The following is a 23,201-nucleotide window of genomic DNA, read 5'->3' as shown; positions in this document are numbered from 1 at the left end:
GATGGTCATAATGTTATGGCTGATCTGTGTATATAGCAGTAGATCATCAGCAAATTATGATACTTTAACTGCCTCATGTCCAGCATTAATCATTTGATATACATTGCTATAAGATAATAATCTAAGGGGTGAGAGGAGGCTTTATCCTTTCATACATTTCAGTCAAAACTATTCACTGTGATTGGTGTTTGGTGTGGTCTTACAGTTTTCAAATAAGGGTTAGGAAATCTAAGCTAAGTAGAACATTACCTACAACATGTCACTTTTCAAAAGGGCAAATTTTAAAGTAAAATTACATTTTTATTTCCTTGCACTAGTATTTACATACTAGTATTTTTTTTAGTATTCTACTATTTATAATGCATTTTCTACCTTTAATAAAATTGATTATCATTGCTGTACAAAAAATACTACTTGTATGTATTGCTATAGTATCAAGAGTGGCATTCTAGAGTAATAGTTTTGTCCTCTGCATATTTTTTCAGACTGCTGTTGCAATATTAGAAAGCATCCTGATTTTGCTACCACCGGCCAATGGATTGTTGTAACCGAACGTGATGGGAAACAGGAATCCAATGTATTTGATGGCATTCTTGTCTGCAGTGGGCATCACACTTTCCCTCATTTGCCACTGGATTCCTTTCCAGGTAAAAAAAATGCATTAAATAATATTTTTTTCCTCCTAAATAAATTGGTGGAAGGAATATAAAAGGGTCATCTGGTATTGTTGATGTGTTTATGACTTCAGGGTCAGTGTAGTATTTACGTTTGTGCTGACCTAGACATTATCAAGTCTAAGGAAAACCACCCCTCCCCGTATACATTGACCACTTTCCTCCCAGGCTGCAGACATTCCTTGCCTCTCCAGCCAAGATGGTGACTCATCCTTGGCATTATTTTAGCCTGAAATTTATAGGCTCTTTCACTCCCAATCTCTCACACATTCACTCTCTCTCTTCTTGGTAAACTCAATAAAAGAGTTCAAAAGGAGCCTGGACGTGTTTCTTGAAAGCAATAATATTACAAGTTATGGATATTAGATTAATAGGGACAGAATGTTGATCCAGGGATTTATTCTGATTGCCATATTTGGAGTCCGGTAGGAATTTTCCCCCTGATTGGGCAATTGCAATCTGCTTCATAAGGGTTTTTTGCCTTCCTCTGGATCAACACAGTAGGGACACAATATGTATATAGGTTGAACTTGATGGACTTTGGTCTTTTTTCAACCTTATGAACTATGTTACTATGCTACTGTGACAGCATGTCAAATTTCCAATTTGAAAAATGCACACGTCACAAAAGTGGCCTTTTAGCCCCCAAACAACCCGACAAACCCATGCATGGAGGGTATCACTGTACTCAGGAGATGTTGCTGACCACATATTGGGGTGTTGTGTGACAGTGACATATACCAGGAGCTGTTAATGCATAGCTAAAGCACAACATGTGTAGGAAAAATAAACAGAAAAAATACTACTGCAAACCTTGACATTGGCTGGTGGTAAAATGTGTGCACTTGAAATACCCTGGGGTGTCTAGTTTTCAAAAATATATGGTTTTATGATGCACACTGAAATGGCCAAGCTAATATATATATTAGTGTGTGTGTATATTTAAAAAAAAAAAAAAAAATTTACATTTATTTAAAATAAATTGTGATGCATCTTTTTCTTATTCAACAGCGTTGCTTCTGGATATCATCCTTGTAGGAGTTGTGAAAGGCATTGTGAAGCATCGCCGTACCAACACAGAATCGTATGGACATGTTTGCTACCTTCTCTGTGGACAAGTATTCCTTCCCTTCAGGCCATGCAACAAGAGCAGCCATGGTGTCTCGCTTTGTGCTTAATCATCTAGTGCTGGCTGTTCCTGTCAGGTTACTGGTAATTCTCTGGGCAGTTGTTGTCAGCTTGTCTAGAGTCATGCTGGGTAGGCACAATGTAACTGATGTCCTGTTTGGCTACTTTATGGGGCACATGCAGTACAGTATAGTTGAGTATTTCTGGCTGTCACCAAATGCTTTACCATCTTTGTTCAAAATGTGATATATGCAAACAGGAAGTAATTATGATTGGTGGTCGTTGAAGGCTCATTCTCATTCACAATGGAAATACGATTGCCTAACACACGTTGCTGCTTTTATTATATCTGTAGGGTCGAGTACATGCAACAGTTAGATGACTGCTGAGACAAAATAATCTTTACATTATTAGTAAACAACATTTGCAAGTAAGAAGCATTGGACTTTAAGATCCAACATGTTGTTCCTATTGAATTGCTGAAATCAAGGACGTCATGTAATCTTGCCAATAAACAGCTAATCAATTTAGAAAAATGAAAATGGTATTGAGGGGGTATCTTGTATTGTAAAAATATTTTATTTTTTAGGGAATACATCTTAGTTTACCTGTATTTGAAAGCACCTGTCTATGTATTTACTGTGGGCTGACTTTAAAGATCATTTTTGCATATGAACTGCATACTCTCAGGCCAAGGAATGGGTGAGGTATTTCTTTTTGGAAACGTATGTGTATATAATCTGAATCGCATTCTAGAAAACCGTTAATGCTACATGGCTGGATTTCTTTTCAGAATTACTGTCAATTCTTTCCACCAGCATAATTTTTTAAACAAACTTGCCATTCTTTTGCCAATCAGCCTTAATATTTCGAACATTTTTATTACATTTTAATTAATATACCTTGACTGTTAGCATGGATGTTCATATTCATTGCATGCTATATTGCAGGTTGTCACCAAAGAACTAATTATACCTATGACAAGACTTCCTGCCATATTATACACCTTGTAAAATGACAGTAGTCACCCATAGATATAGTTATTTTGATGAGTATTTTAGATGTTGATTGTTTACAGCTGTAGGACTTCCTTACTGCGTTTTTGGTAGGTTCCCTATATAATTTGCAAAATAGGAAAAAAAGGGAAGTACATTTTGTAGGGTTCCTTTGTCTGACATTTTTTTTCCCCACGTCTGTCATTTGACTGCTAAAAGAACTAATTGGGGACGTCTGCCAGAGGCGCTTCTGGGAAAATTTACTAACCTTGTGTAGAGTGGTCAAAACTAATTTTGGCCTATTAATGGGTTCTAATCAGAATTCTGCTTATTTTGGGGGCCAAAGGTGTCATTAGGTATCTGCAGTGTATGCGGTAGAATAAACTCATGGTTCTCTGGATTTGCTGGTGTTTTTGAAATCTGAATTTTATGCCTGGGCATGATAGGAATGTGATTGCTGTTAATCATATATATATATGATATATATAGATTTGAAAACCGAAGTTGTTTGTGTGGTTATTTGGAAAGTCCCTGGAGTGCCGGTAACTATTTTTGGACTTTATATATATATATATATATATATATATATATATATATATTATTTAATTGTTTTCTCCTATTTTGGTGTGTTACTTACTTTAAATAAAAGTGTTAGATTTTTTATGGTGTTGGGGGGGTCATATTCGGTTTTGGCCAGGTAAATGCTGCACTTTCGGTTTCAGTCCAGAATTCGTTTCGGTGCATCCCTACTACTAAGCCAGACAATTAAGTGGTAAGCCTAGACCACATCAATGTTTGGCGTAGTATATAGTGATTCGGGTTTTGTTACAAGTTTTGTTACAAGTTTTTATTCCTTTCTTTTTTTGGGATGGGGGGGCACCAGAGGAGTAGTCCGCACAGGGCGCCAGAACACCTAAGGCCGGCTCTGGCTGCAGCATATGATGGCGCTATATATATATATATCACTCAGTAATATCACACATTGTACTGCGCTGCACAGGGCCGGCCCTACAATGGAGCCGACTGGGGCAATTGCCCCAGGCGGCACTTCAGAAGGGGCGGCACTTTGCCGCCCCAAGCGTTTTTTTTTGGTTTTTTTTGAAGCGGAGGAGAGAGAGAGGGGCACCGAGTGGTTTTCGCTTACCCGCTCGGCGCCCCTCTCTCTCTCCCCTGCGGCGAGTTTACCTGTTCGGTCTCGGTGCCGGCTTGTAATGCAGAGCGCCGGAAGTGACGTGAATTTCCGGCGCTCAGCATTACAAGCCGGCACCGTGGCAGCACAGGGAGACTCGCCGCAGGACTGTTTAAGGGTAAGTACCGGGGGGGGGGTAGATAATGCCGCTCCCCCCGGCGTCGGCGGGGGGGGGGGATTTTAAACTTCGCCCCAGGCGGCGTTAAGTCTTCGGCCGGCCCTGGCGCTGCAGCATATGATGGCGCTATATATATATATCACTCAGTAATATCACACATTGTACAGCGCTGCACCATATGATGGCGCTATTTAAATTAATAAGATCACATTGTACTGCGCTGCAGTATATGATGGCGCTATATAAATCAGTAACAGCACACATTGTCCAGCCCTGCAGCATATGATAGCCCTATATCAATCAGTATATATCAATCAGTAATATCACACATTGTACTGCGCTGTAGTATATGATGTAGCTATTTAAATTAATAAGAACACATTGTACAGCGCTGCAATATATGATGGCGAGATTTAAATTAATAAGAACACATTGTACTGCGCTGTAGTATATGATGGCGCTATATAAATCAGTAACATTGCACATTGCACAGCGCTGCAGTATATGATGGCGCTATATCAATCAGTATATATCAATCAGTAATATCACACATTGTACTGCGCCGCAGCATATGATGGTGCCATTTAAATCAGTAATATCACACATTGTACAGCGCTGCAGCATATGATGGCGCTATATATATATATATCACTCAGTAATATCACACGTTGTACAGCGCTGCACCATATGATGGTGCTATTTAAATTAATAAGATCACATTGTACTGCGCTGCAGTATATGATGGCGCTATATAAATCAGTAACAGCACACATTGTCCAGCGCTGCAGTATATGATGGCGCTATATCAATCAGTATATATCAATCAGTAATATCACACATTGTACTGCGCTGTAGTATATGATGGCGCTATGTACATTAATAAGAACTCATTGTACAGCGCTGTACCATATGTTGGTGCTATATAAATCAGTAATATCACACATTTTACAGCGTTGCAATATATGATGGTGCTGTTTAAATTAATAAGATTACATTGTTTTGTACCTTACCCCAGATATGTCTGTATAATGACTTTGTGATTCGCTTTCCTATGTATCGTATTTTTTATGTCATTTGTCAATAAACGGAGAATATATAAAAAATTTTTTTATAAGATTACATTGTACTGCGCTGCAGCATATGATGGCGCTATTTACATGAAAAAGAACACATTGTACAGCGCTGTAGCATATGATAGAGCTATTTAAATCAGTAACATCACACCTTGTACAGTGCTGCAGTATATGATAGCGCTATATCAATCAGTATATATCAATCAGTAATATCACACATTGTACTGCGCCACAGCATATAGCAGCGCTTTATCAATCAGTATATATCAATCTGTAATATCACAAATTGTACAGCGCTATAGTATATGATGGTGCTATATAAATCAGTAACATCAGACAATGTACAGCGCTGCAGCATATAATGGCGCTATTTACATGAAAAAGAACACATTGCACAGCGCTGCAGCACATGATGGCGCTATATATATAACTAACATCAGACTTTGTACAGCGCCGTAGCATTTGATGGCGCTATATAAATCAGTTACATCACACATTGTACTGCGCTGCAGCATATAATGGCGCTATTTAAATTAATACAGCGCCGTAGCATTTGATGGCGCTATATAAATCAGTTACATCACACATTGTACTGCGCTGCAGCATATAATGGCGCTATTTAAATTAATAAGAACACATTGTACAGCGCTGCAGCATATGATGGCGCAATATAAATCAGTAATATCACACATTGTACTGCGCTGCGGTATATGATGGTGGTATATAAATTTGTACAGCGCCGTAGCATTTGATGGTGCTATATAAATCAGTTACATCACACATTGTACTGCGTTGCAGCATATAATGGCGCTATTTAAATTAATACAGCGCCGTAGCATTTGATGGCGCTATATAAATCAGTTACATCACACATTGTACTGCGCTGCAGCATATTATGGCGCTATTTAAATTAATAAGAAGACATTGTACAGCGCTGCAGCATATATATGGCGCTATATAAATCAGTAATATCACACATTGTACTGCGCTGCGGTATATGATGGTGGTATATAAATCAGTAACATCACATGTTGTACAGCGCTGCGGTGTATAATGGCGCTATATAAATCAGTAACATCACACATTGTACTGCTTTGCGGTGTATGATGGTGCTGTATAAATCAGTAAGATCACACATTGTACTTGCGCTGCAGTATATGATGGCGCTATATCAATCAGTATATATCAATCAGTAATATCACACATTGTACTGCGCCGCAGCATATAGCAGCGCTATATCAATCAGTATATATCAATCAGTAGTATCACACATTGTACAGCGCCGCAGTGTATGATGGCGCTATTTAAATTAATAAGAATACATTGTACAGCGCTGCAGTATATGATGGCGCTATATGTATCACTCAGTAATATCACACATTGTACGGCGCTGTAGCATATGTTGGTGCTATATATATATATATCACTCAGTAATATCACACGTTGTACAGCGCTGCACCATATGATGGTGCTATTTAAATTAATAAGATCACATTGTACTGCGCTGCAGTATATGATGGCGCTATATAAATCAGTAACAGCACACATTGTCCAGCGCTGCAGTATATGATGGCGCTATATCAATCAGTATATATCAATCAGTAATATCACACATTGTACTGCGCTGTAGTATATGATGGCGCTATGTACATTAATAAGAACTCATTGTACAGCGCTGTACCATATGTTGGTGCTATATAAATCAGTAATATCACACATTTTACAGCGTTGCAATATATGATGGTGCTGTTTAAATTAATAAGATTACATTGTTTTGTACCTTACCCCAGATATGTCTGTATAATGACTTTGTGATTCGCTTTCCTATGTATCGTATTTTTTATGTCATTTGTCAATAAACGGAGAATATATAAAAAAAAAATTTATAAGATTACATTGTACTGCGCTGCAGCATATGATGGCGCTATTTACATGAAAAAGAACACATTGTACAGCGCTGTAGCATATGATAGAGCTATTTAAATCAGTAACATCACACCTTGTACAGTGCTGCAGTATATGATAGCGCTATATCAATCAGTATATATCAATCAGTAATATCACACATTGTACTGCGCCACAGCATATAGCAGCGCTTTATCAATCAGTATATATCAATCTGTAATATCACAAATTGTACAGCGCTATAGTATATGATGGTGCTATATAAATCAGTAACATCAGACAATGTACAGCGCTGCAGCATATAATGGCGCTATTTACATGAAAAAGAACACATTGCACAGCGCTGCAGCACATGATGGCGCTATATATATATAACTAACATCAGACTTTGTACAGCGCCGTAGCATTTGATGGCGCTATATAAATCAGTTACATCACACATTGTACTGCGCTGCAGCATATAATGGCGCTATTTAAATTAATACAGCGCCGTAGCATTTGATGGCGCTATATAAATCAGTTACATCACACATTGTACTGCGCGGCAGCATATAATGGCGCTATTTAAATTAATAAGAACACATTGTACAGCGCTGCAGCATATGATGGCGCTATATAAATCAGTAATATCACACATTGTACTGCGCTGCGGTATATGATGGTGGTATATAAATTTGTACAGCGCCGTAGCATTTGATGGTGCTATATAAATCAGTTACATCACACATTGTACTGCGTTGCAGCATATAATGGCGCTATTTAAATTAATACAGCGCCGTAGCATTTGATGGCGCTATATAAATCAGTTACATCACACATTGTACTGCGCTGCAGCATATTATGGCGCTATTTAAATTAATAAGAAGACATTGTACAGCGCTGCAGCATATATATGGCGCTATATAAATCAGTAATATCACACATTGTACTGCGCTGCGGTATATGATGGTGGTATATAAATCAGTAACATCACATGTTGTACAGCGCTGCGGTGTATAATGGCGCTATATAAATCAGTAACATCACACATTGTACTGCTTTGCGGTGTATGATGGTGCTGTATAAATCAGTAAGATCACACATTGTACTTGCGCTGCAGTATATGATGGCGCTATATCAATCAGTATATATCAATCAGTAATATCACACATTGTACTGCGCCGCAGCATATAGCAGCGCTATATCAATCAGTATATATCAATCAGTAATATCACACATTGTACAGCGCCGCAGTGTATGATGGCGCTATTTAAATTAATAAGAATACATTGTACAGCGCTGCAGTATATGATGGCGCTATATGTATCACTCAGTAATATCACACATTGTACGGCGCTGTAGCATATGTTGGTGCTATATAAATCAGTAATATCACACATTGTACTGCGCTGCAGTATATGATGGCGCTATATCAATCAGTATATATCAATCAGTAATATCACACATTGTACTGCGCCGCAGCATATAGCAGCGTTATATCAATCAGTATATATAAATCAGTAATATCACACATTGTACTGCGCCACCGCATATAGCAGCGCTATATCAATCAGTATATATCAATCAGTAATATCACACATTGTACTGCGCCACAGCATATAATGGCGCTATATAAATTAATAGGAACACATTGTACAGCGCTGCAGCATATGATGGCACTATTTAAATTAGTAGGAACACATTGTACAGCGCTGCAGTATATGATGGCGCTATATATATCACTCAGTAATATCACACATTGTACGGCGCTGTAGCATATGTTGGTGCTATATAAATCAGTAATATCACACATTGTACTGCGCTGCAGTATATGATGGCGCTATATCAATCAGTATATATCAATCAGTAATATCACACATTGTACTGCGCCGCAGCATATAGCAGCGTTATATCAATCAGTATATATCAATCAGTAATATCACACATTGTACTGCGCCACAGCATATAGCAGCGCTATATCAATCAGTATATATCAATCAGTAATATCACACATTGTACTGCGCCACAGCATATAATGGCGCTATATAAATTAATAGGAACACATTGTACAGCGCTGCAGCATATGATGGCACTATTTAAATTAATAGGAACACATTGTACAGCGCTGCAGTATATGATGGCGCTATATATATCACTCAGTAATATCACACATTGTACAGCGCTGCAGCATATGATGGCGTTATTTAAATGAAAAAGAACACATTGTACAGCGCTGCAGAGTGTTACTGCGATATGGAGTATGGCGGCGATATATAAATCAATAAATAACATACATCTCCCCGTAGATGCTGTATCTAGTGGGGGGCAGGTCATGGAGGCTCTACTTCCATTAAATGGGTGAGTTGCCCCTCCAAGTGCTGCACGCAGTTATATGGTGCAGAAACAGTTCACTGGTTACCATGGTGACAAACTCCTAGTTATAGAGACACCCAAACGGTCACATTATACAGCCTTCGGATTTGGGGGTTTAAGTAGTTTGGGGGCATTAGATATTGGCTGATGTTGGCTTTCTTCAGTAAAAAGAGGTCTGGGGCAGGTTAACTAAATAGCACAAAACACATCATGGGAATAAAACGGCAAGAAACCTAAAAGGGCTAGGTCTGTGTCCGGCAGCTGTAGGGTTAATTTACCCAGGTTCCTAAGATGCTGCAGTGATGTCACAATGCTGACTCTATCCTGGCAATGACCTCACAGCGGCATCAGACAGTTTGTGAAAATGCAGCTGTTAGGTGCTGGATATTTCCCTCCGCATTTCGTGGAATTTCTTTACGAGCGGTAAGCCAATCAAATCATTACAATAACATTCTTTTATTTTATATAATATTTAAGGATTAGCAGCAAACATACGTGCCTCGGTGCGCTGCTTTCCCAACCCCTCTCTGCTGGGATTTGGTTCCACGACTCCACTACATCCCTAGCCTAGACACATTTTCTTACATATGCCCCAAAACCCCTTTTTTTTTTTCTTAAAAAATATCTATAGCTTTTCACCACCGACTCTGCTTTCCATGGCACCCCCTGAAGCCACACCGACCGCCCCATCATTGGCAGTAAAGGGGGCCCCCTGGACCTATAGGAAAGGGGGGTCATGACTGCTGGCCCATGTAGGGTGGCTGCAGTAAGCCCCTTTTCCATTGGTGGGGAGTGGTAACAATGTTTCAGCTAAGAGGGTTCATAGGTTGGTGAAGAGGTCACTCTTACCTCTTCCAGACGGTAGCCGCTTGGGCCGGTTTATTTAACTTCTTGTTGGGCCGAGCGCTCAAGAAGCCTGAGTATAAGACGACCCTATAGGAAAAAAAGTTTTACCTGTAAATGTTAATTCATGTAAACTATTTTTGCATATTTAATACAAACTATGATTGAAAAAACATTTGTTTTTATTTCCTTTTATTTGCCAACCTGCCCCCAGTTATGCACATCTGCCCCCCAGATATGCCTTATATGCCACCCTATATGCCACTCTTCCCCAGATATGCTTTTTAACCCCCTATATGCCACTCTGCCTCCCTGACATGCATTTTAACCCCCTATTTGCCACTCTGACTCCAGAAAACCATTGAACCCCACCCCCATGCCACTCTTGACCCCCCCCCCGACATACCTGTGCATCCCTTTACATGTGACCCTTGCTTCAGACTCCCTGGTGTCTAGTGGGGCAGCCGGGGGAGGTCTGTGCAAATCAGACCTCCTCTAATAGTGGCCAATACTTCCGCCCGGGCTTCTATGACTGAGTGCCGGCATCCACATGATGTTCCGGTGCTCCACCATAGAAGCCCAGACGGAAGTGCTGGCAGCAGCAGAGGTTGTCTGTGCGCATCCCACAAACGTTCACCGGCTGCAGGATGTGCACAGACAACTTCAGCTGCTGCCAGCACTTCCGCCGGTGTGATGCCTGGCGCTCCTTCATAGAAGCCCCCAGAGGAAGTGCTGGCAGCAGCAGAGGCTGCCAGAGCGAAGGATTCGGGTCCCCTGCAGGCCTGCGGGGGATCTGGATCTTAGTCTTGTAATCAGACCTCTATTACTCTGGAAAAAACCATGTCTTATAATCGAGCAAATACGGTACATTAATATTAGCCCCCTGGTTGATGGCAGACGAGCCCCCTTCTGGCGACCAGTAGAGTCCCTCGAACAGACTTTTAAAATCTTGGTGCCGCAACTTGGCTCCAAGAGTTAAAGGTTCGTACGAATGACCAATAGAGTCGCTAATATTTATTAATATTACACCCTGCTGCCAATATATATATTAGACTTACTTGGGCGCCGGCCCAAATGTAAATTAATAAGAACACATTGTACAGCGCTGCAGCATATGATGGTGCTTTATAAATCAGTAATATCACACATTGTACAGCGCTGCAGTATATGATGGTGCTCAATAAATCAGTAATATCACACATTGTACAGCGCCGCAGCATATGATAGCGATATATAAATCAGTAACATCACACATTGTACAGCGCTGCAGCATATGATGGCGTTATTTAAATGAAAAAGAACACATTGTACAGCGCTGCAGAGTGTTACTGCGATATGGAGTATGGCGGCGATATATAAATCAATAAATAACATACATCTCCCCGTAGATGCTGTATCTAGTGGGGGGCAGGTCATGGGGGCTCTACTTCCATTAAATGGGTGAGTTGCCCCTCCAAGTGCTGCACGCAGTTATATGGTGCAGAAACAGTTCACTGGTTACCATGGTGACAAACTCCTAGTTATAGAGACACCCGAACGGCCACATTATACAGCCTTCGGATTTGGGGGTTTAAGTAGTTTGGGGGCATTTAGATATTGGCTGATGTTGGCTTTCTTCAGTGAAAAGAGCTCTCAGGTTAACTAAATAGCACAAAACACATCATGGGAATAAAACGGCAAGAACCCTAAAAGGGCTAGGTCTGTGTCCGGCAGCTGTAGGGTTAATTTACCCAGGTTCCTAAGATGCTGCAGTGATGTCACAATGCTGACTCTATCCTGGCAATGACCTCACAGCGGCATCAGACAGTTTGTGAAAATGCAGCTGTTAGGTGCTGGATATTTCCCTCCGCATTTCGTGGAATTTCTCTACGAGCGGTAAGCCAATCAAATCATTACAATAACATTCTTTTATTTTATATAATATTTAAGGATTAGCAGCAAACATACGTGCCTCGGTGCCCTGCTTTCCCAACCCCTCTCTGCTGGGATTCGGTTCCACGACTCCACTACATCCCTAGCCTAGACATATGCCCCAAAAGCCCTTTTTTTTTTTCTTAAAAACAATCTATAGCTTTTCACCACCGACTCTGCTTTCCATGGCACCCCCTGAAGCCACACCGACCGCCCCGTCGTTGGCAGTAAAGGGGGCCCCCTGGACCTATAGGAAAGGGGGATTGGTGGGGAGAGGAAACAATGTTGCGGCTAAGAGGGTTCATTGGTAGGTGAAGAGGTGACTCTTACCTCTTCCAGACGGTAGCCGCTTGGGCTGGCTTATGGCCCCCGCAGGGCTGGGACTCTCGGTTATCGGTGGTTATTTAACTCCTGGATGGGCCGAGCGCTCAGCAGCTGGCAGGTTGTTTTTCGGAGGTATAAAAGGTTTGGTTGTTCCGCTGGCCCGGGGAATGGTTATTGTATGTTTAGTAAAAGCTTTGGCCAAATGGGGGGGGGGGGGGGGTATTTGGGTTCTTTTTGGGTGGCCCGTTGCTATGGGTCTAAACAGTCATGTAATTTAAAGGGGTATTAATCACCAGTGGCGTCTCCAGCTTTAATATTTAGGAGGGCACGTTTGGGGACAGGGACACTACACTACATATACACCATATATATATATACATATGCGTTAGACATATATTATATATATAGATACATATATATGCATTTTTAACTACACAGTATATGCTTATTTCTTTGGAGTAAAGACCGTTATTTAAATATTATTTCAGAATAACAGCTGAACTGGCAGTTATTTTCCATTCTTTAATATTAACCCCTGCTGCCAATATATAATAATATTAACCCTGCTGCCGTGATATATTAATATTAGCCCCCGCCACCAATATATGTATATATATATATATATATATATATATATATATATATATTACAGTATTTGCTCAGTTATAAGACGACCCCTCAAAATGTTAATATTACGGTAATTTAGGGAAAAAAAGGGAAAAGCCTGAATATAAGACGACCCTATAGGAAAAAAAGTTTTACCAATAAATATTAATTCATGTTGACTATTTTTGCATATTTAATAAAAACTATGATTGAAAAAATGTTTTTATTTGCCAGCTTGCCCCAGTTATGCTCATCTGCCCCCCAGATATGCCACTCTGCTCCTCGGAAATGCCTTATACCCCCCTATATGCCACTCTGCCCTAGATATGCCTTTTAACCCCAGTCTGACTCCAGAAAACCATTGAACACAGCCGACATGCCACTCTTAACTCCCCTCGGCTTACCTGTGCATCCCTTTACATGTGACCCTTGCTTCAGACTCCCTGGTGTCTAGTGGAGCAGCCGGGGGAGGTCTGTGCAATGCAGACCTCCGCTACTGGTGGCCAATACTTCCGCCCGGGCTTCTATGATTGAGCGCCGGCATCACATGATGTTCCGGTGCTCCACCATAGAAGCCCCAATGGAAGTGCCGGCAGCAGCAGAGGTTGTCTGTGCGCATCCCACAAACGTTCACCGGCTGCAGGATGTGCACAGACAACTTCCGCTGCTGCCAGCACTTCCGCCGGTGCTTCTATGTTGAAGCACCGGAAGGTCATGTGATGCCTGGCGCTCCATCATAGACGCCCCCGGAGGAAGTGCTGGCAGCAGCAGAGGCTGCCGGAGAGAAGGATCCGGGTCCCCTGCAGCGCTGCGGGGGATCTGGATCTTATTCTCGTAATCAGACCTCTATTTGTCGCCGCCATGTTCGGTATTCGGGTATACTCTGTCTCCCCCCTTCTTACTATCTACCCTGTCCCCCTTCTCACTATCTACCCTCTTGCTGAAAACGTATTCCTGAGCGACCGCTTGGTGCCCCTCTCTCTCCCCCTTGCTGACACCACTGTCTACTTTCTCTCCCCTCTTCTCACTATCTACCCTCCCCCTATATACCCTCCCCTTCTCAGTATCTACCACCCCCCTTCTCACTATCTACCCTCTTTACCTTCTCACTATCATCATTAATTGATCCACTCATTAATTCATACTCTCACTCATTTACACAATTCATCCACACATTAATTTATTCATTCTCTCACTCTTTCACACAATTCATTCACACGTTGTCTTTCATTCTCTCAGTCATTTCAGGGGCTTGCGCATGTTCCTTACACCTCCTTTCTCTCTCTCTCTCTTGCAGATTCCATCATGATCATCTAAACATATCATACAATTCCACCAAGAATTACTGCTACGGTGCCCGCATCCGCAGCACAGTGCTGCAGGGGCTGCCTTTTGGCGGGATTCCCACAGTCCTGTTTCTGGACTTCATGTGCTTCCTGGTTAGTGATTCCCGGCGATCATCTGGCGGGTCAGAGCTGTTGGTCCCATCTTTCAGCAGCTGTTAGAGCTCATGGGCGAGGAAATGAGTCTCTTTATACCCCAGGCGTGCTGTATTCGCAGGGTAATACTGGCTCCGTATTCTGATGCGTTTATTAACCTCTCTCTCTCCCACAGGCTCTGCTGTTTATCTTTTCCATCTTGAGGAAGCTAGCGTGGAATTATGGCAGAATTGCCTTGGTATCTGACGTTGAAAAGTGAGTACATAAGGGTTTATAGCCTATTGTCTGGGGCCCGTACATGGAGCCACTGCTTGCCCAGCCCCCGAAGACACACAACACGAAGTGTTCGTCTTCGTGAATATCTCCTAACCAATCTCCCTGGTCCCTTCCCCTCTACCCTATCTTGTCTACACTGCATCGCAGGGGTTAACGGGAGCAGGAATCCATAGGTTAGCGCAAGGAGTAAAAGTTCCGTGCGAGCCAATCTATTGGTTGCCTGCAGGGTCCTCTTCTGGCATCAACCAATTGGCGACAATAGAGTCGCTCTCATGGAACTTAAACTTCTGTTCCCTTCCAGGCCAAGTTTCGGCTCCAGGATTCAAAGGCTGGTGCAAGCGACTCTATTGGTCGCTCGTACGGACCTTTAACTCCTGCACCTGCCCTTTATTGGTTGATGCCAAAGGAGGCGAAGTGGCTTGCACGGACCTTTAACTCCTGGAACCTCCCCAGGCCAAGTTCCGCCGTCAAGAGTTAAAGGTCTGTATGAGCGACTTTATTGGTCGCGGCAGGCAGCTCCTTCATTGGTTGATGCTAGAGGAGCTCCCTGCAGGCGACCAATAGAGTCGTTCGCATGGACCTTTAACTCCTGGAACATCCGAAGGTCAAGTTCCGCCGTCAGGAGATAAAGGTCTGTACAGGCGACTCTATTGGTCGCTCGTATGGACCTTTAACTAATGGAGCAGGGAGAGGCGGAGTTAAAGCTCTGTGCGAGCGACTCTATTGGTTGCCGGCAGGAAGCTCCTCTGCCAGAGAGATCTTTCTTTGTTTGTCCTGAAGCCCTCTCCCTATCAGTGGGTATGACGGTACCCAAAGGACACTGGCAGGGGAGGTGCATATTTTTGGGGGTTCGGGAAGCATAGAAAAGTTTCCAAAGTTCACCCGAGTTGTTTAACTTTTTCATTACCGGCCCGAGTGGCACCTTGGTCGGACTTGCCTTTGGGACGGGTGCTACGTCAAATCCCGAATTCAGACTTAATGGTTTGGTAACTTATCTTGTGAGCTTAATATCCTCTCTGGTGATTAACCCTTTTTCTGCCAGGCTGCATGTGGACTAGAAGCTAGCTCTTCTTCCTAACACTGTCTTCCTCTCTCCACAGCGGGACGTCAGAGATGCGCTCGGACGGCCACGACGGTTATGAGCGTCTGACCCATGATTTCGGTCAAATGGACAGAGTAAGTACCGGCAAAACCCCACCATAACAGCAGCAGCTCTCCACTGGTTATGGAACTATAACTCCCATGATGCTCGACTGGGTATAGGCATACCCTTGTTCTTTTAGGATGCCGGCAGAGCATTCTGGGAGTTGTATTTCTACAGGTGGAAAGCTTGCTGTAGAGCGCCCCTCGGCGTGAGTATGACGGCGGATGTGTGCACACGGGGGTGTTTTACACGCTTTCTGCTTTACGTGTTATTTGAAGTGTGGGGGTAATTAATTTATTGATCACGGAGCATTATGGGGTTTTTTAGAACCGTACATTATGGTTGGGATGGTATAATATTTATGTTAAGGTAAGAAGGACGCATTGATTTGCATAACTCAGTACAAAGTTATTTAGTGTCTCAGAGATGCCCTAGACAGAGCGTGGGCATTAAATGGGCTTTATCACCTAAAGAGTGTTTAGAAACAAAAAGCATGCAGATCAGTGGAAGAGGGTTTAGGCTTTTGGGAAAGTCTCTGAATGGGCATCTCTCTGCGGCCGCAGACTCTTCCAGCTGAGCTGCGGTCTGGATCTCGGATTTTGCCCCTTTTGAGCTTTTCTGATGAATCGATTCCAGCCGCTGCTCACGGCTTTGCTGATGTTTTTTATGTAATTCATGTTTTCGTGAACAATAACAGCGTTTTGCGTGTTCTCGCCCCGCAGGGTTTGTTCTCGTGGTTGCCGGCCATCTTCAGGATAAAGTGAGTCTGTATCTTAACGTCTTTAATACACGAGATTTCTGTTATTTAACGGCCAGGGTGGATGGGCACTTCCCAGCCTCACTGGTGTTAGGAGAGGGTCGGCTGAGGGTTATCTGAGTGCATTAGCGCTGTATATTAACCCTTGTTTTCTCATTACAGAGAGGAGGAGATCCTTGAGAAATGTGGCATGGATGCTTTGCATTACCTCTCCTTCCAGCGCCACATCATCGGACTCCTGATAATTGTTCTCATCATGTCCGTTGGCATTGTCCTTCCTGTCAACTTCTCCGGGAGTCTGTTAGGTAAGAGAGACTGGGGGGGGCAGCTCTAGCCACCAGAGCTTACAGTCAACAGGCCATTTGTGGATCGGTGGCAGGAAGGTTGGGGCTCACATTGAACATTTCCTTTTCTCTCTCTTTTAGGAAGCAGGGCGGTCAGTTTCAGAAGAACAACTATCGCCAACTTGAATTCAGGGTGAGTGTGCGTAGGGGGAGAGTACTCTAAGCTCCCGTACCCTTTGATCACGGGACGCGGCAGCTGTCACATTAGAGAGAAAAGCTGTCACATTAGAGCGGCTGCCGGCGGGGCTTAGGTTTTTTTGTAGCGTTTCTGTAGTTTAATTGTGCCGACGGCTCTCCGCTTGTCCTCCCAGCGGTACGGAACACGCATTGCGTTCTGGGACGGTCCAGAGAGTGCACCCCCTACTTACCCCTCTAGAGCGAAAGGTCCTCCTTACTAGCAGCGTGCCTGCGTGCGCCGGTTAGTAGAGCTGCCCCTGGGCGAACGGTTAATGTGTCCGTCTGTATGGGCAGCCGTCGGTAGTAACTCACTTACCTCTCCCATGTCTCTCTCTTTCTCTCAGTGATAAGCTGCTCTGGTTACACACCGCCTTCGCCTTCTTCTACCTGCTGCTCACCGTCTACATCATGCGCCGTCACACATCCAAAATGCATTACAAGGAGAATGATCTGGTAAGTACCGGTGGGAGCGCCGTACAAAAGAAATGCCAGGCGGCTACAATGACCTGGCTGAGCCATTCGGAGCCACGATTTTCCTTCCACAGCATCCTGGGCCTTTATTACACATCTGCCCCCTTCACTCTGCCGTATGGTCAGTACAGCACAGAGCGCACTCCAAGTGTCCCGTTACTCACCCGGAATTGTGTTCCTTTACAGGTGAAGTGCACGCTGTTCATAGACGGTGTTTCCAAGAAGGCAGAGCCGGAGAGCATCAAGAAACACTTCGAGTGAGTGTCGCTGCAGAGCGTCTCGCCCCGGCGCGTTTTGTTAGCTGTCTTTTGCGGTCTCTCCTGCCCCAGGACTCTCCAGGGGTCTCTTTTGCCTCCGTTTAAATGATTGCGTTTGCTTTGTTTTAGGGAAGCGTATCCCGACTGCAGCGTGTTAGACGCCCAGCCGTGTTACAATGTGGCACGGCTCATGAGGTTGGATACAAAGAGGTGAGTGCGATTTCCCCGGGTATAACGCGTGGCCGGTGTGACCCGATGGGGCAGAAACACGTGGTGTGTACCGTGTCCCATCAGGCTGGGGTAAGGCCTTTTCTCCGCTCCTCCGCTTTTACCTTTTGGGTAGGAGGCTGTGGTGAGACCCCTAATCTGTGAATGCCGCGTGTCTCAGAATGTCCTAAATGCCCTTTTCCTATAGAAGGAGTTATAAGGCTCTGTGATTTCTCATCCCCCGGGTCTCGGACATCTGCGTAGAACCAGAGACCGATAACTCGCTGGATGTGAGTGATAAGAGTGGGAGCTTCTCCTTGCGTCCTCATCATTTGTTGTCTCTCCTGCAGGAAGAAGGCTGAACGGGCCCGGTTCTATTTTACTGACCTGAAGAGCACAGAGAACGGCCCGTCTTCGGTCAGCGCCAAACGGTGCGGCCACCTCTGCTGCTGCGCCATCAAAGGCTGCGAACAGGTACTGCGCGGGGGGCCGCCGACAGACATCGCACGCGTCTGCAGATACGCTTAGATAAAATATTTAATTGGGGGGGTTAAGGTAGAACCTACTCCTATTCTTGTTGGTTTTGCATTGTGTGTATATATATATATATATATATATATTTACCGGTATATATGTATGTATATTTATATATATGTGTGTGTATTTATGTTTTTATACATATATAGATATATATATATATATTTTTTTTTATTATTATTATTATTTTTTTATATATATATATATATATCTTCTTCAGGATTGGGGGAAATGCAATTGTTATAATCGGGTCAGAAAGCTGATTGATTCTTTTCCCGGTTGTGCAGAGTTATCAGGAAGGGGCATTTCAGGCTTTTTCACACACTTTTTGCCCCGCGCAGGTGGAGGCCGTGGAATATTACTCGCGGCTGGAGGAGAACCTGAAGGAGGCGCACAAGAAAGAGAAGGAGAAGGTGACCGAGAAGCCCCTCGGGATGGCGTTTGTCACGTTTCACAACCAGGACGCGGCAGCCACGTGAGTCTCCTACATGAGCTAACAAAAGGTCATTCGTGGTGTGGGGTGTGGAGACGGATGAGGTCTTCCCACTGCATTGTTGAGGTCGATGATATTTACCGCTGTCTCTGTCTTCTGCAGGATCTTCGCAGACTTTAACATTTACCAGTGTCACGGCTGCAGCTGCAGAGCGGACCCCCAGTTGTCCTCCTGTAGTGAGTCCCTGCAGGTGTTAAACTGGAGCGTGAGCTATGCCCCCGACCCGCAGAACATTTACTGGTAAGAACATCCTGGGGCATGGGGGGGTAGATGGGGAGGACAGGAAAACCAGCTGTATTTGGGTAGACACAGCGTTACATGGCCACGAAGGGACTTTATGTCCATCCTATGCGTGTTTAAATCCCCTTACTGTATTAGCTTCCACCACTTCTGGGAGACTGTTTCATGCATCCACCACCCTCTCAGTAAAGTAGAACTTCCATGACCTCTTATTCTGACATTGCTCCTCTTTTCAAATAAGCCTGCTGTACTTTGTTAAACCCTTTTAAGTATTTAAATGTTTCCATTGAATCCCCGTCTCTCTTCTCTCCTCCAAGCCGGACATATTAAGATTCTTTAACCCTCCTCGTGATTTCTGTCCTGCAAACCACTTACCATGTTTGTAGCTCTCCTCCTGTCGATGTCCTTCGGGAGATGGGGGTCTCCAGAACTGTACCCAATACTCTAGGTGAGGTCTGTAAATTGGCCAAAACCCCCTCCCTGCTACTAATGCCCCTCGCTGTACACCCAGCACCCTGCTTGCTCTTTGAGATGCTTCCTTGCATTGTCTACTTACCTTTAAGCCATCAGAAGTAATGACTTTTATCACTTTATCACTTTTTTATTGTGAACCCAATTCTCTCCTGTGTGTGTTTTGTTGCGTCTAATAATGTGCTTGGCCTCCCTGAGCTTAGCTTTATGTTGAGACAGGACTCTGTATTACGGTGTTTAAAGGTCTCCGTCACTATGTGTTGCGGAGCGCGGCCACAGGAATGGATAGGATTTTCTGTAATGTGTCTCGACTCGCTACTTTCTGCCTCTTTATCAGGGAGAACCTGTCCACGCGCGGCTTTGTCTGGTGGTTTCGTTGTATTTCCATCAACGTTGTCCTCTTCGCGTTGCTGTTCTTCATGACCACCCCAGCAATTATAATATCTACCATGGACAAGTTCAACGTCACCAAGCCCGTGGAGCAGCTGAACGTGAGTAGAGTAGACCAGGCTCCGGGGGGAACTATGTTATCGGTGGGGGGGGGGGCTTTCCATTGCTTTCTTGTTTCTTGTGTTTTATGACCTTGTGTTTTCTCTCTCCACAGAGTCCCATTATCACTCAGTTCTTCCCCACTCTCCTGTTGTGGTCCTTCTCCTCCTTATTGCCAACCATCGTCTACTACAGCACATTCTTGGAGTTTCACTGGACCAGGTACTGATATCACTGCCATGCCGTATGTAATTAGCGCCCCCAGGAGGGACTTGGCACGGACGGTACTTGGTGGAGTGGCTCTGTGCGAGCGCTCGCTGTCCGGAGATTGTTTAGTAACTTTCCGTCTTCTTGGTTTCAGGTCCGGAGAGAACAGGACCACGATGCACAAGTGTTACGCCTTCCTCATCGTCATGGTTCTGCTGCTACCATCTCTCGGCTTGAACAGGTAATACGTCTATCCAGTAGGTTTGGGGCCGAAGCCCGTGTCCCGGCGGCGGTGTGTTTGACGCGGATGCTGAACTAACTCTTCTTACATCTCCCCCGCAGCCTGCACCTGTTTTTCCGGTGGTTATTCGATAAGAAGTTCTTGGATCAGGCGGCCGTTCGATTCGAGTGAGTAAAGTAAACGGTAAAGGTCGGGTTCCCCGTGAGCCTGGCTCGGGAACGATTAACACCTCGCGCGTAGTCAAAGAGGTCCGTGCTTTGTTGAGTTAATGGGGGCCGTGTTCCGCTCTGATGTTTTTGTCCGTGGTCTCCTCCAGGTGCGTGTTCCTGCCAGACAACGGAGCCTTCTTTGTGAATTATGTCATCGCCGCAGCCTTCATTGGAACGGCCATGGACTTGCTGCGCATTCCGGGGCTACTGCGGTACATGATCCGCCTGTGCCTCGCACGCTCTGCGGCAGAACGCAGGAATGTAACGGGGGTACGTGCTTTATCGTGTTTATCTAACTTTTTTACTCTCAACGTGTGTCTGTCTCTTTATTCCTGGCACTCTCTCGCCCTCTCTATATCTAGACAGCTATCATTAATGCCCTTTCCCTTCTTGTGCTTCCAGAACCAGGCTTTCAAGTTCCAGTTCGGGGCGGCCTACGCCTGGATGATGTGCATCTTCACCGTCGTCATGACGTACAGCATCACATGTCCCATTATTGTACCGTTTGGATTGATGTATATGCTCCTCAAACACCTGGTGGATCGGTACAACATGTACTACGCATACCTGCCGGCCAAGCTGGATAAGAAGATCCACTCCTGGGCGGTGAACCAGGTGGTGGCGGCACCGATCCTCTGTCTCTGCTGGCTGCTCTTTTTTTCCACCGTAAGATCGGGTACGTGGCTTCGCGTTGCGGGCACACTGAGTATCGAGTAGCGGGTTTCTCTCCTCTGTGAGTGGGACCCGAGCGCTCATGCCTTTTGTTTGGTTTTAACCTTTTATTTATCCCGCAGGCTTCTTTGCTCCAACATCCATGTTCACGTTTGTGATCCTCGTGATCACCATCGCCGTCTGCCTGTGCCACGTCTGCTTTGGGCACTTTAAGTATCTTAGTGCTCACAACTACCCGGTACGTATACGGAGCGCGTGTGATAAATCTCCTTATCGTTACGTGGATCTGACACCCGCTCGTTCTGCTCTCTCACCTTTTAGGTTGACGACGTGGAGGCAAACATAGATGGAGCACAGAATGGCCGCCCTCCATGGGATACCTCCTCCCACAAGCTCAGGGTAAGTGTGTAGGCGTCTGTGCTTATAAATAACACAATGTCCTATTGTACTGGTTATATATATGATATATTGTATACAGCTCTATGGCTATAAGCCGGATCCATGGCGCTTTCGTGTCTGATGTTGTATGACGGTACATGGTCCTGTTTGTTAGGACTGTTGCTCACGCCAATCTTTCTTACTCTCCGCAGAAGTACATCGCGCAGGTTCTGCAAGACTCTTGTATGGATAGCGATCCAGCTGCAGACGTGGGAGAGCCAAGTTTTCAAGACGAGGAAGTGAGCGCTGACAGCACGCGCGACTCGGACTTCCACTCGTGCGAGGACTGCTTTACAGAAAACGAGATACATCGGTGATTCGCTGCCGAGGTCAAGGGAGCGTCAAACCATTACCACGGCCTCCGCCGGGCGCTGACACCGACGGTATATAGATTGTAAAAAAATAATAAAAAATATCACGTTAAAAAAACTATAAAAGAGAGATATTATCTAAAACTTTAAAGAGAGAGCACATCGATGTGGTTTTGATTCAAGAATCTCATTGGCTAAAAATTAATAGTAAGAAAATGAAAATAGGTGGTTATTCTATAGTGGCAAATGCTTCCCTAGATAATAATAAGAAAAGGGGGGTGGTTATATTAATTTCAGAGGCAGTTAAGTTTGAGAATATTTATCAGGAGATTGATCCAGAAGCTTGATATGTGATTTTGATTTGTCGCCTTAATGAGAAAGTATATACTATAGCTAATATCTATGCTCCTAATAGATCTCCAGCTCTCTTTCTAAAGAAATTAGTTAAAAAAATTGAAGAAAATAGACAGGGTCAAATGATATTAGCAGGAGATCTCAATATGGTAGTGGACACAAACTTGGACAAACAGCTTCCTATGGGTGCTAAATGTTCTGCGGATCTAATAAAGCAGGCGAAGAAATTTCAACAGTTATTAAAAGAATATGGTCTTTATGATATCTGGAGGGCATTTAGGCCAGGAGAACGAGATTATACACACGTTTCTAAGTAATATTTAGATCTGTTTTTTAAGGAGAATGATAC

General features: G+C 44.0%; 1 protein-coding gene across 1 annotated transcript; it reads left to right on the top strand.

Annotated features, from left to right (window-relative positions):
* Nucleotides 1–12,093: 12,093 nt before the first annotated feature.
* On the top strand, nucleotides 12,094–22,504 carry LOC149284451 (mechanosensitive cation channel TMEM63B-like). Its single transcript, XM_089496747.1, has 22 exons — nucleotides 12,094–12,152; nucleotides 14,416–14,557; nucleotides 14,733–14,812; nucleotides 15,934–16,009; nucleotides 16,700–16,737; nucleotides 16,897–17,039; nucleotides 17,160–17,211; nucleotides 17,600–17,708; nucleotides 17,913–17,983; nucleotides 18,113–18,193; nucleotides 18,541–18,664; nucleotides 19,069–19,202; nucleotides 19,323–19,460; nucleotides 20,269–20,422; nucleotides 20,536–20,642; nucleotides 20,782–20,868; nucleotides 20,970–21,035; nucleotides 21,185–21,347; nucleotides 21,480–21,753; nucleotides 21,872–21,987; nucleotides 22,071–22,120; nucleotides 22,306–22,504. Exons 1-22 carry the CDS (start codon nucleotides 12,094–12,096, stop codon nucleotides 22,502–22,504), a joined length of 2,463 nt encoding a protein of 820 aa, XP_089352873.1.
* The last annotated feature ends 697 nt before the right edge of the window (nucleotides 22,505–23,201 follow it).

The sequence above is a fragment of the Sceloporus occidentalis genome, unplaced genomic scaffold (genome assembly GCF_023333645.1).
Source record: "Sceloporus occidentalis isolate IW3139 unplaced genomic scaffold, rSceOcc1.0.p SCAF_93, whole genome shotgun sequence".
Taxonomy (NCBI): Eukaryota; Metazoa; Chordata; class Lepidosauria; order Squamata; family Phrynosomatidae; genus Sceloporus; species Sceloporus occidentalis.
The sequence above is the reverse complement of the archived record's forward strand: the minus strand, read 5'-3'. Positions and strand labels throughout refer to the sequence as shown.

Coding starts and splice junctions, on each gene's coding strand:
- LOC149284451 (XM_089496747.1), top strand. CDS start 12,094: ATGCAGCTGTTAGGTGCTGGATATTTCCCTCCGCATTTCGTGGAATTT. Junction 16,738..16,896: donor CCGGCCATCTTCAGGATAAA/GTGAGTCTGTAT, acceptor TTCTCATTACAG/AGAGGAGGAGATCCTTGAGA. Junction 21,988..22,070: donor TTAGTGCTCACAACTACCCG/GTACGTATACGG, acceptor CTCACCTTTTAG/GTTGACGACGTGGAGGCAAA.